This window comes from Anneissia japonica, unplaced genomic scaffold (genome assembly GCF_011630105.1).
Source record: "Anneissia japonica isolate Jap-2015-1 unplaced genomic scaffold, ASM1163010v1 scaffold287787_len61589_cov178, whole genome shotgun sequence".
Classification (NCBI taxonomy): Eukaryota; Metazoa; Echinodermata; class Crinoidea; order Comatulida; family Comatulidae; genus Anneissia; species Anneissia japonica.
In genome coordinates, this window is record NW_022729763.1 from 23,020 (window position 1) to 39,896 (window position 16,877).

Below are 16,877 nucleotides of genomic sequence, written 5' to 3' on the forward strand. Positions count from 1 at the left end.
GGTTCAGGGAGGTGGGAGAGATAAGGTTATTTGATAGGCAAATTAATATTTTTAGCACATTATTATTTTATATTATTATTTATTTAACTGTAGTATAGTAGACAGTATCTGACTGACTTGTTAGTCTGCACTCATTTTCAAGCGTAGCAGTACACTGAGTCTCAGGGTAGTAGTGAGACGCAATGATGCAACCTCCAGCACTTAACACAATGCATAGTTAGAACATGTGCTCTGCATGTGACTGCATGACGGTCGTACGACCGACTTGTATCGCGCCACCAAAAACAAATAGTGGGTTGCTAAAAATATACATTCATACCCAACCTTTTATTTGTTTAATATGACAAATTTTTGGGTTACAGCTTTATAAACAAAGTGGAGAAATACAACGTACAGTATATACCAATTTTCACTTTCATAGATCAGCCAATGGTGATTATGAAAACTTCGTCTCCTGCATGTTCTTTACCCACGGAAAAATACACGTGATGACTAAACATTATCAATATGAGCGAGCGACTATAAAGTGGGTTAAAAATATATACGTCATCCAACTTGAACTTTTTTTTTTTTACTGTTGGTTAAAACAATGGTAAATTACATAGATACGAAACAGGGCAGTGTTGACATACTGTATTATAAAGTTGACCTGAAGACTGTCTAGCTGGACATAGGCCTAGGCTATGCGGCACTAAAATTAGGCCTAGGTATAATAGAGTTATTTGAGGAGATTATTGTATTGGTGAGTCATTTTGCTATTATTTTCTTGTTACTTTCTGTTTTTTGTTTTTTCTTGTTTTTTTGTTTTTTTTGTTTTTCTGTTATTTAATTGAGTGGAGTATCCACATTTACGTCGAACACCTGTCAAGCTCGTGTCGTATTCCTTTTCAATGTCGTCACAATCAAAATAGACCTGGGCCTAGCTAGGCTATCTTCAACTCGTCTCCAATCTTCACTTAATCACCTTATTTCTTTACTACAATTATGTAGTAAAATTACAATTAAGTGGCTGTTTATTTAGAAACTGTTAACGCCTATTTATTTACTGTACAAACTGTTAATACAACACTTTGCATTGAATTCTTAATAAACAATTTCTAACGAGGTGAACATTTTCAACGCCAACGCCAACGACAACGGCAACGCGCTCTCAATGAAAATGCAACGGGTTGAATGCGTTTAAAATTTGGGATAATTCTGGCCAGTACTGTAGGATATACTCTTTCGACCAACATCATATCGCATCAGGGCCCTCGTGTTTTTGTGGTGGTGCCTTTATATTAGTCTACGTTGTACAGCCGCTGCCCTGCATCTACCGCGTTAAAATCACAATTACAAATAAAAAAATAACTTGCAAGGCACGTAATGACGTTTGCAGTAAGACTACCCATACAACAACACAAATAAGCGTCGCATGGAGTTAGCGAAAAATGGAGCTCAAAGGGAAAAAAAACAATGTATTTGAGCAAGTATTTAAAGCTTTCTTTGATTTTAGGCTTTCGCCAAAATGGCTAAAGCAGTTGACTTTTTTTCGCCAATCCAAAATAGTTTTCGCCCATGGCGATTTGGTGAGCGGTTAGCGTGAGCCCAAGTATTTCTAAGACATGGTATAAATGTGATCGGATTGTAAAATGTAACCGTTTTCACTCACAATCAGCAATACCGCTGTGCAAGATTATGCCTTAGGTCTAGGCAGAAAATCAACACCGCATCAATCACAACAAGTGTACCGTAGGCATCAACTACAGTAGTTCTGATTTCAAACTGACAGGATACTTTCCGTTATTAACTTGCATGTTTGCGTATGTTTTAGCTTCTCTTTTGGAGGAAGCTCAACACTACTACTCGTTTTTCGAGCACTGCCTAGGCCTACATCCATATCGCTCATCAGACTCGGAATCGTGTTTTACTAGACTATTGTTGTTACGAAATCAGTAGACCATGGAGCACCATACAGTTCAGAGTGCAGTGCAACTCTTACATCAATTTGGCCAATGAAATTTCATTTTTTCGAAATCAGTAGACTATGGAGCGCGAATAAATTTTTCGTATACAGTTCAGAGTGCAACTTTGACAGCGATTTGGTCAATGAAATTTGTTGTTTTCGAAATCAGTAGACCGTAGAGCGCGAATTACTATTTCGTATACAGTTCAGAGCGCTGTTTTCAGGATGAAATTAAATGGTCTTGTTCTTATCTAAATCATAGGATTATCATTTCGTTTCTATTCATAAATGTGCGATTTATTTCAGCTGGCGAAAATGCGTAAAAAGCGGAGATTTTCGACCCAAAATCGGAGTGCGGAGTTTTGCTTAAATGAACAAAGAAACTGCCAAAATCAGAGTGGTTGGCATGTCTGGGGCTAGCCTAGCTAGTACTTACTGAACTTTCTCATTAACTATAGAATTTTCAATCTGTTTTACCAAGATGCAAAAGCTAAAACTTACTTACATATGAAAAAAGACCCCCATGGATATAAATACATTCTTTAAATTTTTGGTTTATTCATCTGATGATTCAGATTATATTGTCGTTGTTACTTTTTCTATGGTGTTTAAGTTGTCTGTCTTTTTCTTATTATTTCTGATTTGAATTAATGAAATAAATAAAACTGAACTCAACTGAATAAACATAAACAGTCCGTGCTAAAAATAAATATGTATATAAATTATGCATACATGGCATTCCTGATACACATTACTTTATATTTTTCCGTTTACAAATAATTATTCATCTTGTATAGTATGTCGAGCATTGAATTAATTCACCTCATCAATCAATATCTGTAAAATTATATTATTACTTTCAAATCATAATTCATCACCAAGTAAGAAGTTTGTTTTAATCGCAGTTGGCACTGCACTAAATTAACACGAAAAAAATTACAACCAGGAATACAGAATAAATGCTTTTTTAGGTCTTGACTTACCTTCTTGCACTTTAGGTAAGATAGCAATAACTGAGATAGCAATACACAGAATCATATTGAAAGATATGAAAAACTTATTTTCGGTACAGCTGTGATCCTTATCTCCCTGGGGGTAAAACAAAATAAGAAAGTGTAACAACTACAAATTTCATTTCATTTAAATAAATAAATTATTATACACTAAATGCTGAAGCGACTTACGATGAAGTAAACATAGAAGAGGACGATTCCAGTGATGCAAATTGCGTAGTCGATAATGGTGAAGAAAAGTAACCCTACAATAAACAACAATAAGGTCAAGTTCAGATTAATCTTTGCATCTCAGTGACACTGTCATCTGTGCACACAAATTACATAAGAATTCAAAATACTATACATCTTAGTAATAAAAGTATAAACAAAACAAAAATGAGAATATGAAACATCACATGAACCTCTTTAAAAGCTCTGTCTACACTATCAAGGTAACGACATCATCATGCCCATATATGGGCACCTTACACAACTTTGTCACATAAACTTTAATAATGTGGAGCTTAAGTGTTTTCCTTTGCTTTTCACTTGCTCTCACTACTTTTGTTTTTATTTAATCTCTTTGTGTTGGTGTCAAGTGCAATAGAGACCTAATGTTTATTTGCACTACTGTATAATTATACCTATAATATTGTACCTATAATTACAATAATTATAATTACCTATAATTATTTTTAAAAGTTGACACTAGACAATACTAAAAACACATTTTCAACACTGCTAGCCTATCTTCAAAGCCACTCAATCAAATTATACAAAATTAAAATAAATTACAATAGCACATAAATAATTTATAATTATTAATAATAAAAACAATAGCAGAATAAGTCATTTTGGAAATACTCACAAAATTGGCCTATAAAAAACCATATTTAAGGAAAATTATCAGAAAGCAAGTTTCATATATTGTATTTGCTACTGTATATGACCAATAAAATGAACTTCAACTTTTGAACACTCACCGTAATACCATCCTCTATTACCAGTCTCTTCTACCTTATCAACCCAGCTTTCATTCCATGTATGAGCAAAGTCCACAATCAGTACCAACTGAATCAGAATAAAGATGAATGCTCCAACCAGACCGAAATAACGCCATACTATGTACAAAGAAATAAAAGTGAAATGCTATGTGATGATTCAAAATGAATGAAGCAGTCCTTGTGTTCTCAAGATTCTATTATTAACAACATTATTGTTGATAGCTCTGAAAAAGCCGGTGTGCTGTTTTTCTGTTATCTTCTAACACCGAGACAATCTCAACAAGAAAATGTTTATTTTTTACAGAGCAACAGTATATATGTAGTGTAATGTAGTATATATTGTTACTTTACCACTCAAACCTTCAAACAATATTTAAAAAAAAAAAGGATATAGACAGCAGGATGAAAAATGCTTTTCATTATACAAGAGCAATTTATGCCCAAGACTTTGTCCACGCTACACAATTTTATGTGCCAAATAAATGTGCTAAGCCTATATTTGGGTGTAATATGACATCATCAGGCCCATATGGCCACATCACACAAAGTTAGTACGGATAGAGTTAAAATAACTCTTGTAACAGTGTTTCAGGACATGACAAAATTTTGTAATAGAAAAGGTAAAATGGCTTTGAGCTGTCATCTATTTTTTCCCTACGTCACAGACAATGAATTAATCAAAGATCCACTGATTATTTGCAAATAGAAAACGAGTATCGTGACTCTGAAGAATGATTTTTCAAAGTCACCATACTTTCATGAATTAATCTTGTTTTATTAAACTAACCTTCTTCAAAATTGCCAGATGGAATGAAGAAAGCTCCAACCCAGAGACCAACCAGAGCAAGAAACTTGAACAACCAGAATCTATAATAAGATAAAAATATATTTTTTTTTAGATTAGCCTACAACACTATGACTCCCTTTTTTGTAAGCCAAGTCACTATCTATAACTATAATAATAGTGAACATCATAGTTATCTAATTTTGATCTGAATGATGAATCTTGAATAAGTGCTGCATGTTTGGTGCACCCAACAGTATAAACGTGTACCTTGTGTATACGCAGATATGGCGACAAAGCTTATTAGCATGTGGGTCAGGGATAAAAACAAGCGCTTTGTAAACATAAAGAAAGGTACTATATAAATGCGAACATAACATAAACTAGAATACTCCTTTTACACTATGCAGTAAAAGCATAGCCTCCCACAGTGCAATTTTGTCCAGTACACAATGTTTAAATATTTTGAATTCTGAAAATCGTCGCTCACATCACGAACTAACACAATCTACTTTGATATTACAGTAGCGCATCAAAACGAGCGTGTATTGGTTGTCAAGCAATTTTGTATTCTTTACCACACAAAAAGTCCTTAACAACAGCGCATATTTTGACGCGCTTTTTTGATTTCACGAACTAACACAATTGAATTTAATTGTGTTAGTTCGTGATGTGAGCGACGAAATGTAAAGTATTTTGAATTTGTTTAGGATGAGTATTATGATGGTATTATGGCCATGGTGGAGAGTGTTTCCTAGTCGCTAGTCTCTCGGAAGAGACGGGTGGAGTCGGGAGGTGAGAAGAGGGGGTGCGGGAGATGGGGTGGGGCTAATGAGGTTGGGTCGGTGAGGTGGGACCGAAGGGGTGGGGACAATGGAATGGGACGATGGGGTAAGGAAATGTTATGGGGAAATGGGGTCAGGAAACGTAGTACGGATAGTGAGTTCCCTTTTGCGCACACACCCTATTCAGGGACAGATCCAGAGATGTCCGAAAGGGGACTCTGAAGGAGGGTGCCAAAAGTAGGGCTGATGAAATAATTTCACTCAAGTAATAAAAAAAAAATCAACTCATTTTCAAGCTTTTACCTACCTCCCCCCACCCCTCACCACTAACTTAACCTCTGTACCCCATCATCTCTCCCTCCTTTTAAGACTTCTAGGCCTAGAGCCCCCACCACACTGTGTAGGCTGCTAGGTAGATTAATGAATAGCAGGCTACCTATAGTGTACTGTATCCAGTACATAACCAGCCTACCTAATAGGCTAGTCATCTACAGTAGTAGGCATAGGTCCAAGAGTGTAAGGTAAGGCCTGCACAGGGAATATAATTCTTCACGCAAAAGCTAGGCCTTGAAATCCATTCAAATTTCGAAAAAAAAGGGCTGACTTCACCCAAATTTTGCCGATAATGCAGGTTTGGACCTAGCCCTAGCTAGGCCCCTAATCTAAATTCTTAAGTCTGATTGTACAGAAGAGGCTTAATCATCTCTTCTGTAAAGAACTTCAAGTTAAACAGTAGGCTAGTCTGTTGTGTAGGCCTATGATAGGCCAGGAGGTGACAGACGATCGGGCCCACCCCACAGCGAGACGAGTCAGCACATCCATTGTCACCTGGTGGGTGTACAGTATCGTTGATCATAAGATCTACATTGCCCTAGGTTAATACAGCCACAGGTTGCGGCCGGAAATCATCGGATTTAAATTATATTAAAGCATGTATTATTTAAGCTGGTGAAGTACTGACTACAGTATTTCTTAACAAACTGTAAAGGTGCAATCGCCAAATTATTCCAGACGACAAATTGGCGTTCAGATGCGTTTTCTATTGCTCTACCAAAACGCATCTGAAAACACCGTTTGAATAGCACATTCTTTGGACGCCAATATTCCGTTTTGGCTTTTGCTCCTCACCTTTAACTTTTGTCGATTGGATGCACCGTAAAACGCGTCCAGACGACTCTTTAAAATGAATCATAATACGACTGACTGTGTGGACCCTGTACCCAAGTACGGACTTGTTTACCTGCTAGCGAACGTCTCTTTGTACGCCGCCTGTGTGTGCAAGACCTGACAGAAGTACGTAGAGAAGTCCCTGGTCGATGCTAAAAAAATAGTCGGTTGGGTACTGGTACTACAGTAGTACCGTGCATAGGTGAATCTATCGTAATATTCAGTGATTCTACGAATCAATAAACAAATATAACGTTAAAAAATCAGATTTTTTAGTTATTTCCGACGTAATTGCAGCAGGAGTTGCAGGCCACCATAGTTTCAAGAAGCGCGATCACCATCCTGTGCAGCTGAGCTGTGTGGTAACATCTAGCACAGCAATCAATTGCTCTCCTTGCTGTTGAAAGGGATTACGTGCTAAAAGACCCATGCCTCCGAAAACGTTGTCCATGATCAAAGTAGATGAAATTTTGCAGTATACTAAAGCTACATTATATTTACATTTTTAAAAACGTTTATTAATTGAATTTACGTGAATTTCATGCAAAACATGTTTTTTTTATGCCGAATTTCACCGCGGATTTTGACTTGTGTATTCTATAAAAACATGCAAGGCCAAACCATTGCCCACCCAGTAAAGGTTTTACTGACAACTCGCGATGTGACTGTAATTTATTTATTTATTCAACTGAACATACACTTTTGTTTCAGCAGCACACACAAATTTGGTGCGTTGAATGTGTAAAAGAGAGAAAGAAAAACAACTAAAAATAAGTAATTGTAAAAAAAAAAAGTTACACCCCGTTTGATAATGGACAGTTCTAAATCGCCCAGTATTCTACTTGTTTACACACATGGTTCTGGGCCCTGCTCTCTGCATGCACCCAAGGCTCGACCTCGAGATCGCTGCAGTTTTATTTGAAAGAGGACTCTGTAGTTCGATCAGTTAAAGATCATGATTTGTTGTTATTATGACATGTTTTTGTCTTTATCTAAATTTTACTAGTCAACCAAATATACATCTCTCGATTCAGAGGACCTACAGTAGAACTTACAGTAAAAGAAAATGCACTACTGCATAGTATACACAGTAGAGAGTAGCCTAAAAAAATTGTGAGTAACCAGCCGTGCGCGAGGATAAAAAAGATAGGCAGACTACATACATAGGTCTAGATTTGAATTTATATTTAGGCCAGAATGTAATGCCGAATTACCATGACACTTAAAGTATATTTGAAGTATGTTTGTTATTTGTAATGCCAATGTACCCGCCTTCACTTTTGCAAAGAAAACCCCAGCGCTCTTTTCGAAGTAGTTCTATCTATGGAGCGGCGTACAAAGCGAATTCCAATGGAAGTCGCTTAGCGCATACCACGCCCTGGACCTCCAGGCACGTTGTCATCATGTAATTTACAAATCTTTATATAAGCATAGAGAAAGTATAGCCACATGTACTTATAAGAAAGAATAGGAGCTGCATTTATTTGAAAGGCCTGTATTTCTATACACTCAAGTGATCCAGTTGACCGCGCTAGTAGTAGTAAACAATAGAAAATCATTCAAACGATCAACAAGCGTTCAAACGATTCACCGTCGTCCAGACGCGAGCCGTAGTTCAAGCGTGTAGCAAATGAATTTTCATATAGCGTGGTAATTAGAATGGTTGATTTCTCAGACGCGTTTGTGATAGGGTGTTGACGTCTGGGATAATTTGGCGATCGCGCCTAATAGGCCTAGACCTTAGGCCTACTTTAAGGAAGCACTGCCCAATGCTTTCAGCAACGCAATTTGAGTTAAATCCGATATTTAATCAAGTTCATTAATTTTTTTTAAATATGAAAGAAAGTTTAATTTCAACTGCAAATTGAATCACTGTTTTTGCAATGTAAAGGCATATGACATATTACAATTTTAACTAAGTAGGAAATCTTTTATGGGAATTATGATGGTATTTATTGTACATTACCTGATTAGGGACATATTAATTATGCAAATGAGCAATTAGCATATTCACACACCTACCATCTTCTTATTACCATCTTGCATTCTGCCAAGTTCAAACCAATCGACCTTACCAAACTTTAGTTGCCCAACAACGACGAACAACAATGAAAACACCGACAGCATGAAGAACATCATGAGTAAAAACAATAGCCTCCCCGGAGCTTCGCTCATTCGGGGAGGCTAATTAAGCAATTGAGGAAGAAACCTAATAGACAAATTTGAATGAAATATTGTACTGTACTAATTTTAATTCTTGGATCTACGGTCACTTAAGCATGTGGGCCAGGGATAAAAACAAGCGCTTTTTTAAGAAAAGTACTATATAAATGTAAACATAAATTAGGCACTTGAGGAAGAAAAACCTAATGGACAAATTTGAGTATGTCGTGAATAAATGAAATATTGTACTGTACCCATTTTGAATCTTGGATCTAGGGTCACCGCTTGACTTGGTATTCAGCATGATGATAGCAAGCAAGAAGAAAAAACATGCCATTCCAAAGCAGATACGATAAACACCAGAATACCCAGCAATAATATCGCACTGTTCAGAGGACAACACGCCGTCAATCACATTGCTGCTACCTTCACATACTACCAACAACTACAGAAAAAAATGAATGTTAATGGAGACAAAATAAAAATAAAATCTAGTGAAAAGGAGCTCAATATACATCATATAAATTTAAAACTAATATTATAGAGCACCTGATAAAAAATATACATCATCATAAAAATTATACCCTATTCAGACTAGACTTTGCATTGCGATAGGTTGCGATGTAATCGGTGGTAAACAGTTGTAATCCAAATTGTTCGCAACCATTTGCAAACTTTGACAGCATTCAGACACCTTTTACCATGATACTTTACATCACTAGCAATGATATAGGTCGTCCTGTTTTGTTTGACCTCAGTCAATCAGTGACTATGGAGTAATCAAGAGTAATAAAGATTGTAGCACCCAATCACAACGGGTAACAATTGTGAAATCGATTACTTATTGACTATTATTGGTGAGCTTTCAGACACGATTTTACTTTGCAATTGTGTGTCGCAATTGCTACAATCGGTCGCAATGCGAAGATAGTCTGGATGGGGTATAAGTTTAGCAGGTTTATTTTTTCCAACAGATACAATTAATAAAAAGAGGCAGCTTAAAATTTATGTGTTTTGAGCTGAAAAATCTGAAAAAATAAAATTTTTATATTTGTATTTCTTTAAGATCTTGCTTTTGATTAAAACCCAGAACGAGAATATTTTGTTTGCTAATGAAAAATATAGTACAGTTTCTACAGTTCCATGTTAACTGGCATAAGGTCTGGCCACACTATCAAATTTTAGGTGACAAAAAAATGTGATACTGTATGCCCATATTTTGGTGTAATATGATATCACCATACCCATATGGGTACATCCCACAAATTTGTCACATAAAATTTGATAGACTGAGTGGAATGAGTTTAAGAATTTTTCACAGTAAATCATTTGTAAATCAGTAAAAACTGAATTGTGTCAACATGTATCTCATTGACGGGTATAATTTATCTGACAGTGTATTTGTAACTTTGCATTTTTAGCCCTTCAGCTGGAAGACTGGAGCAGAAATATGAATCAATCCTGTGTAAGAATCGAACCTGTGATACTAAGGACCTGAAAGGATCTCCAATCTGTGGTTCAGCACACACACAGTGGCTACCACCAGTTTGCTGATTGAATTAAAGTGCAAAACCACAGACACTTTTCAGGAATGGTGCACACCATGCAATGATGGGGTCGGAAGCTACTGTAACCCCACCCACAAAGAGCTCCCACACAGGACACTGTAATGAATTCACTACAGTAAGCCATTTCGTAGTCTGAACTGTGCATGCCCATATCCAAGGTCAATCAACATAAACCTATGTAGTGTGTACGTGGTGCATATTTGTTTGTCGATTGACCTTGATATGGGCATAGAGTACTACAGTGATACGTCACGATACCGCGTGATACTACTCGTGCTATCATTGCAAAAAGCATTCAACCGGGCGCCATTTTATCCACTGACAAACCATTGATCCCAATTTCTAACGTAATTATAAGATGTTGTACCTTACTTTTTCTTTGTAAATTTTAATTGATGATTAAATGTTGTGTTCAATAACTAATATAATGGGATCTTTTGTGTTTTTAGTACATTTTGATGGTAAAATATTAGATTTTAAAATGCCTATTCCAGAAAGCTTATGGAGTCATTCAGGCGTACTGAACTGTAACCAACATCTGTCAACAACAGAGAGCACCACCTGGCGTCGTGATGACATGACTGCGGTACACTATGTGCATTCAGATTACGAAATGGCTTATTACATTTTATATAATCCTTTGAAATAAATTTGAGGCCTTACGCTATTCAATTTCTCTCTCAATCCTGGTGTCAACATGATGCAAGAAGTGATGGCTCCTAACAACAAAAACAGGCCATAAACAATGCGAGAGGATGTGGAGTTCTTGCATGACGGACATGCACTGCAACAGCAACTGCAGGCCGCAGTGCCACAACAACATGCCAACTGCAAAGCAAAAAAAATGTATTATGCTTCCTACAGGGCTATTTGAAATACATTTTCAATAAAATGTACTACTGTATTAAAAACTTCCCAAAAAAGGCTATCCTTCCCTGCGCTAATTATATTTTACAGTCTGAGTCTGGCTCCTACTATATGCCACTGCCATCTTTGACATTTTAGAATGTATTTCTATAATTAATATTCATGAAGTAGACTTTTAATTTTACCAAAATATAATTTATTAAATTTAAAAAAATAATAATAATAATAATATGCAGAAATTCAAAAAACATTATCAAAGGCGCAGTGAACAGTTAACCCAATTAAAGCGATTTTGTAAACAAAAAAGTTTTCACATTAGTTTTAAAGAGTATTGTTTTTTTCCCGTACTGTTATAATTTCCTTATTCTGAATACAAACATAAAACAAAAACTACGTCAGGAAATCGTCCTCCTACCAAATTGGTTTTTAAGGCATTGACATAATTTTCGGACATTTGGACAATGATTTACAGGAATCCAATTTTAACAGATGCATAAATATATAACTCATACCATCTAACTACAAATTCATAAAATTAAATTGCACCAAGCCTGTAAAATGTAATCATCCTTTCGCCGATTTTACTCTAGTTTTCGACACCCCTCAGAGGCCTTTTCACCCAGTCAGTGCTTTTTTCGTAATTTCCATATCTTGGAAATACAAACTTATTTGCTTAACGATAATAAAAATGTTAAGTTATAGTTAATTTGAAGTTATTTTACAGTAAACTACTATAATGAAAGTGTACAAAATTTGTGGTCGCATGTCTTACAAAAAGTAGCGAAAAATGGCTACTTCGCCATCTTGATAATTTTTGATAGTAATTAAGAATACAGTAGGATATCGAAATAATAAACCCCAACCTTTGCCCTGTGACCTAACCACACTCTTTTCTTATTTGCTACTGTATGCCATGTGACGGCGGCCATGTTTCGATCTTAAAGTTTTTCGAATTAAATTTTCTTTTGAAAAAGTGTAAACTTGGGATAAATTTTTCCACTCTAAGGTAATTAGTTTTAGATGTAATATGACACCATATTCTCCCTTGGGAATATCATATTTCATAAAAATTGGAATTTATAATTTGAAAAAAAAGTTGTTTTTGTGGACAGTTTTTGTTCGGGGGTCAGTGCTTCACACTGTTTTTAAAATGATATAATTTTACTAGTGACATAGAAATGGATAATTAAAAAATCATTATTAAATCTGGGGGTCGGGAAATGGGGGGGGGTTGAAAACCTAAGTGGTCGAAAACTAACGTAGGTCGAATATTAGCGATTTATTCTACTTAGTCTTAGGCCTACAGTAGGCTAGGCCCTAGGCCTACAGTAGCCTAGGCCCCAAGGCTAGGCCTAGGAACTTTTATTAATTTAATTTATAATCAAATTCTGTCAGTAGCAAACCTGGTTATAATTAAGTGTGTGTTTGGTTATGACTCAGGCCTAGTCTGTAAAGTTTCCAGAATAAGGAGACTCTATTCCCTAGGGCTTAGGCTAGGTACATGAACTATCGGCCGTTGCAAGCACGATATCGTGGCAGTGCTATCATTTTTGCCAGCGACTCGACTGTTGCACAGCCCTCTATTGTTTTTGCTGCAGATATCGTATTTATTTTTTCTCTGTGACCGGAAAATAGTGATGACGTAGTTCACATGTTCCTCTTTCACCTAGTCATCAAATCAGTTTTTTCCGACTTCGGGAAGTGAGTGAATTTATTGCCGAAAGTTTGAGTTGTCAAAAACATTTAATTTTTTTTTTTAAGAAGTTAAGTTTATTTTGTTCTGAAACCAGTTTATTGTGTTAGTTTGTATATTTATAGTACAACTGGGTGCAATATTTAGATAATCTGAACACCGAAACCTAGTTTTTGACCGAAAATAAAGTGTGTTGTGAATGGAAATTCCCAAAATCTGTTCGTGCAGTGCAGCGTGAGCTGTCATGCATGTCTGGACTTGCCAGATTGCACACGACAACATGTTTACATACACACAGTCGCGATCGATTTTATGTTATGTTTTGTTTTATCCAAGTTTATATTGTTCTGAAACCAATTTAATTTTAATTATATCAATACTTAATATATAAATGTATAATCATATTTTGATGAAATAAAAGACGACCATAAGAAAGAGAAAAAAAATATATTTTCAATGGAGGGTAGGAAAGGGGGTCGGGTGTGGTCAGAGGGTTGGGGATGAGGGTCAGAACACCCTATGCCACAGCTTTTATTCTCCTTCTGTGCTTTCAAATGTCTTATTCATTGAGGCATGTGTAAAAACGTTTAAAGACATTATGGCATATTATAATTAATTATTTGTAATTAATTAATATAATTGTTATTTAATTAATAAATGATTAAATTTAAATGAGTTTTATAGTGCTTATTTTTGCACGTTTTTCAAGAACAAGGTCACATACTTCTCCATTGTTTACATAGGATTTGAAGGACCAAAATTAGGCATAATTAATAGGAAGTGGATATACCTCACTGTAAATAAATCAGTATAACGATATATTTACGTAAATGAAACAACGCATGCGCAGTCATACTTTAATAAACTTGCATTATCGGTCACGTAAATTTATCAATTCACGCTAAATGCACGTTAACGCGAAGTTCAACTTTCAGACACCAAACTAGCATCGGCCTTTTGCTGAATGTACTGTACCATGAATCCACGGTGCACGAAAATCAAATCTTCAAACGTGGACGTGTTTATTATAGTCATGTTAAAATACTGTACATTAACTTGACACAACAATATTTCTTATAAAAACAAATGGTTTCTACTCTTTAAAAAGCCATTGAACAACACAAGAATCGAATCGACGGCAAATCAACGCACATGGGGAATCTCCAAATTGGTTGAATTAATTTTTGTAAACAGTTTATGACTAGCGGAGAGGTACAGTATTTCAATTATAATTTTACCGTTCTTTAATACTAAATGTAATTAAATTTGCTACAGTAATAATCATAATAATTTATTGGGAAACTACACTTTTGAAACAGTGGCACACTTCACATGATAAAGGTGGGTCAAAAAAAAAAAAATACTTCAAACAGAATACAATAAAAAGAAAACAGGGTATAAATTGAGTAACCGTCACTCAAACATTGACAAGCACTCCACTCCCATCCAATACCCACCCTCATCAAAGTATTATATGCAATGATGCCTCAATTGTCATGTCAATCCCCTGAGTGACCCTTATTCCCCTGAGTGACCCTTATTCAGTAGTAGCCTATGTATTTCAATTAAATAAAATAATTGAATGATTGTGATAGTGAGCTAGAAGTATTCGTTTCACTCTATCACATCATGACCACAACGTCGAGCGGGGCTGTTTATTCCATTTATATCAGTGATTAAACTACTAATTAGAAGTCATGCTTTTTCATTTAGGTCAGTCCGGCTGTGGAATTCTTTATCGAATGAAGACGTTAACTCTAGTTCAATTAATTTATTTAAATCTGCAATCGAAGTACGTTTGGCTGACTATCCACTCAAATTTGCGCCCTATGTTAAATTTCAAATATTCTGTTTTTTTCGAGGGCCTATAAGCATCGTTTTGCTTGGCCTCTATACACAGGAGGATCCGATTATAGAAGACTCTCTTGGGAAACAAGTAAGTATAACAAGTAAGTAAACATACTGAGCTGTTGTAGAAAATTAAATTACGTTTAATAAAAAATAATATTATAAATTAAGTAGTGCCATGGTGAACTTGGGGGAATCCCCGCAGCTTGGGCGGCTCCCCGCAGCTTGGGCGGCCACGCTAATGTGGAGTGCTGAAAATGCAAGATTATTCAAGTATGACTGCGCATGCGTTGTTTCATTTACGTAAATATATTGTTTACTGCTTTGCATACGGCGACGAAAATATATCCACTTCCTAATTAATAATCTTGTAAATTCTGTAACTTTGCTGATATTTGACGGATGACAATGATAATGGTATCAATTTAATTCTATAATAATACTCTTTCAAATGATAACAGCTGCAAAGGAATTGCTTGAATTTGAAATTTTTTGTCACGTACCTTAGTTAGGACTAGGCCTAGGCTTAGTTAACTTGCCTCGCTGAGTACGTCTTCTTGATTGGCATTTCCATGGCTGGATAAGCCTGGGCCTCCTCTAGGCCTAGGCCTACTCCTACCTAGGCCTAGGGCTAAGCCTCTAGCTAGGCCCTAGGCCTAGACATAGGCTGACTAGGCCTAGGTAGGCTAGCTAAGGGCCTAGGCCCTAGTTAGCTAGGCCTAAGTAGTAGTAGGCTAGTAGGCCTAGTAGTAGTAGTAGTAGCGAGCCTAAGTAGGCCCGTTATTTTTAGAGTGAAAATCCTTTGGAAATACTCACCCCACCCAAAGATAAAACACAGCCCATTTTGAGGCTTAAAAATAAACGGTAAGTCTTCTAGACTTTATCTTGTGTTCGTCTGTTAATATAATTCTTTTAATTTCATAAAAAATAACTGCCACTTCCCTTCTCAATCTTAGCAAATTCAACAACAAACCGAACGAAAATGGCGTACATGAACAATGGCTGTATTCAATATCGTTCTTCGTTAAAACACGCTCACATGCGCAGTGGCCATGGTAAAATCATAAACGAAGACGAATAGAATAGAAAACTTGTAAATACTCGACAAAATAAAATGGCATAATGGCTACCGCGATACACGCTGTGTAATCAAAACTGCTTCAACTTGTGGCAGTATAAGTTTTTCGTAAAAAATAAAAAAACAATGTTTATCCAGTTTTTGAATTCTGTTAGCATACAATTATTTTTAGATTTCATGTGGGTAAATGATATAATTTTCATTTTCTGAAATTATATTAACGCAAATGTTGTTTAAACTCACCAATCGGCCATGTTTGTTTTGGTCACGTGAATAACTTAACGCTGATTAACGCACTCTGGTTTTACGTTAATTTTCGTTGTCAACGAAGTCTATTTTACGAACAAGTCGAATAGGCCTTAAATTTAAATAATAGCGACATGCACTGTACAAAATCGGTTTTCTATTTTCCAGTTAAGTTTTGACAGACTAAACAAATTTTCAATTTCTTTTTTTATTCATACAGTACGTAGATATATCCTTTGCGAACATTTTAAAGAAAACAAAAATTGACACGACCCTCCGTTAAGGATATATGCTTTTTTGAGTAACATGACCTCCGAAAATATGGCCGAAACGCTATGTTATTTCTTTTAGTTACGCTTCACTGCTCAGCATTGTTTGTCATCGATCGAAGATGTGTACCGCAGCGTGAAAAAGGCCTATGAAAATAATACTCAACGAAAATTCGTAGTCAACGAAATGAACCATTCGAATACGCCTAATGTTATTATTTTGAGGTATGACGTCATCAATGATATCCCGTGACACCTTTGGTGATGCTACATGTCGTCATCGGTTTGTATGGTTGGAGTCGGATATGTACCACTAGTCGTTTATTGTAGAGCGGTAAGGAGCAAGATCGTGCACTTTTGAAAGAAAGCATGAAACTTCCCACAGTGTTTAAATAAGGACATGATGGAACATCGTAGGCTACCCTGTAGCTTTTCAACGAACAAAGTGTTTTAAAAATCATGTCC

The 16,877-nt window shown here is 36.0% G+C and overlaps 1 protein-coding gene across 4 annotated transcripts in view; it reads right to left on the bottom strand.

Moving 5' to 3' along the window:
• The window catches only part of LOC117114727 (probable serine incorporator), a 26,797-nt gene extending 10,969 nt beyond the window's left edge, over nt 1–15,828 (bottom strand). For 2 of the 4 annotated variants that reach the window (XM_033258421.1, XM_033258419.1), the window contains exons 1-7: nt 15,636–15,827; nt 11,075–11,239; nt 9,098–9,288; nt 4,732–4,811; nt 3,924–4,061; nt 3,130–3,203; nt 2,929–3,034 (exon numbers count right to left, since the gene is read on the bottom strand). In XM_033258421.1, coding sequence (XP_033114312.1) covers nt 2,929–3,034; nt 3,130–3,203; nt 3,924–4,061; nt 4,732–4,811; nt 9,098–9,288; nt 11,075–11,239; nt 15,636–15,662 — 781 coding nt within the window. In that variant the 5' untranslated portion in view covers nt 15,663–15,827. Of the gene's footprint in view, nt 1–2,928; nt 3,035–3,129; nt 3,204–3,923; nt 4,062–4,731; nt 4,812–9,097; nt 9,289–11,074; nt 11,240–15,635 lie in introns of all 4 variants that reach the window. The other 2 variants (XM_033258418.1, XM_033258422.1) reach the window with 2 other exon arrangements.
• Nucleotides 15,829–16,877: the final 1,049 nt, after the last annotated feature.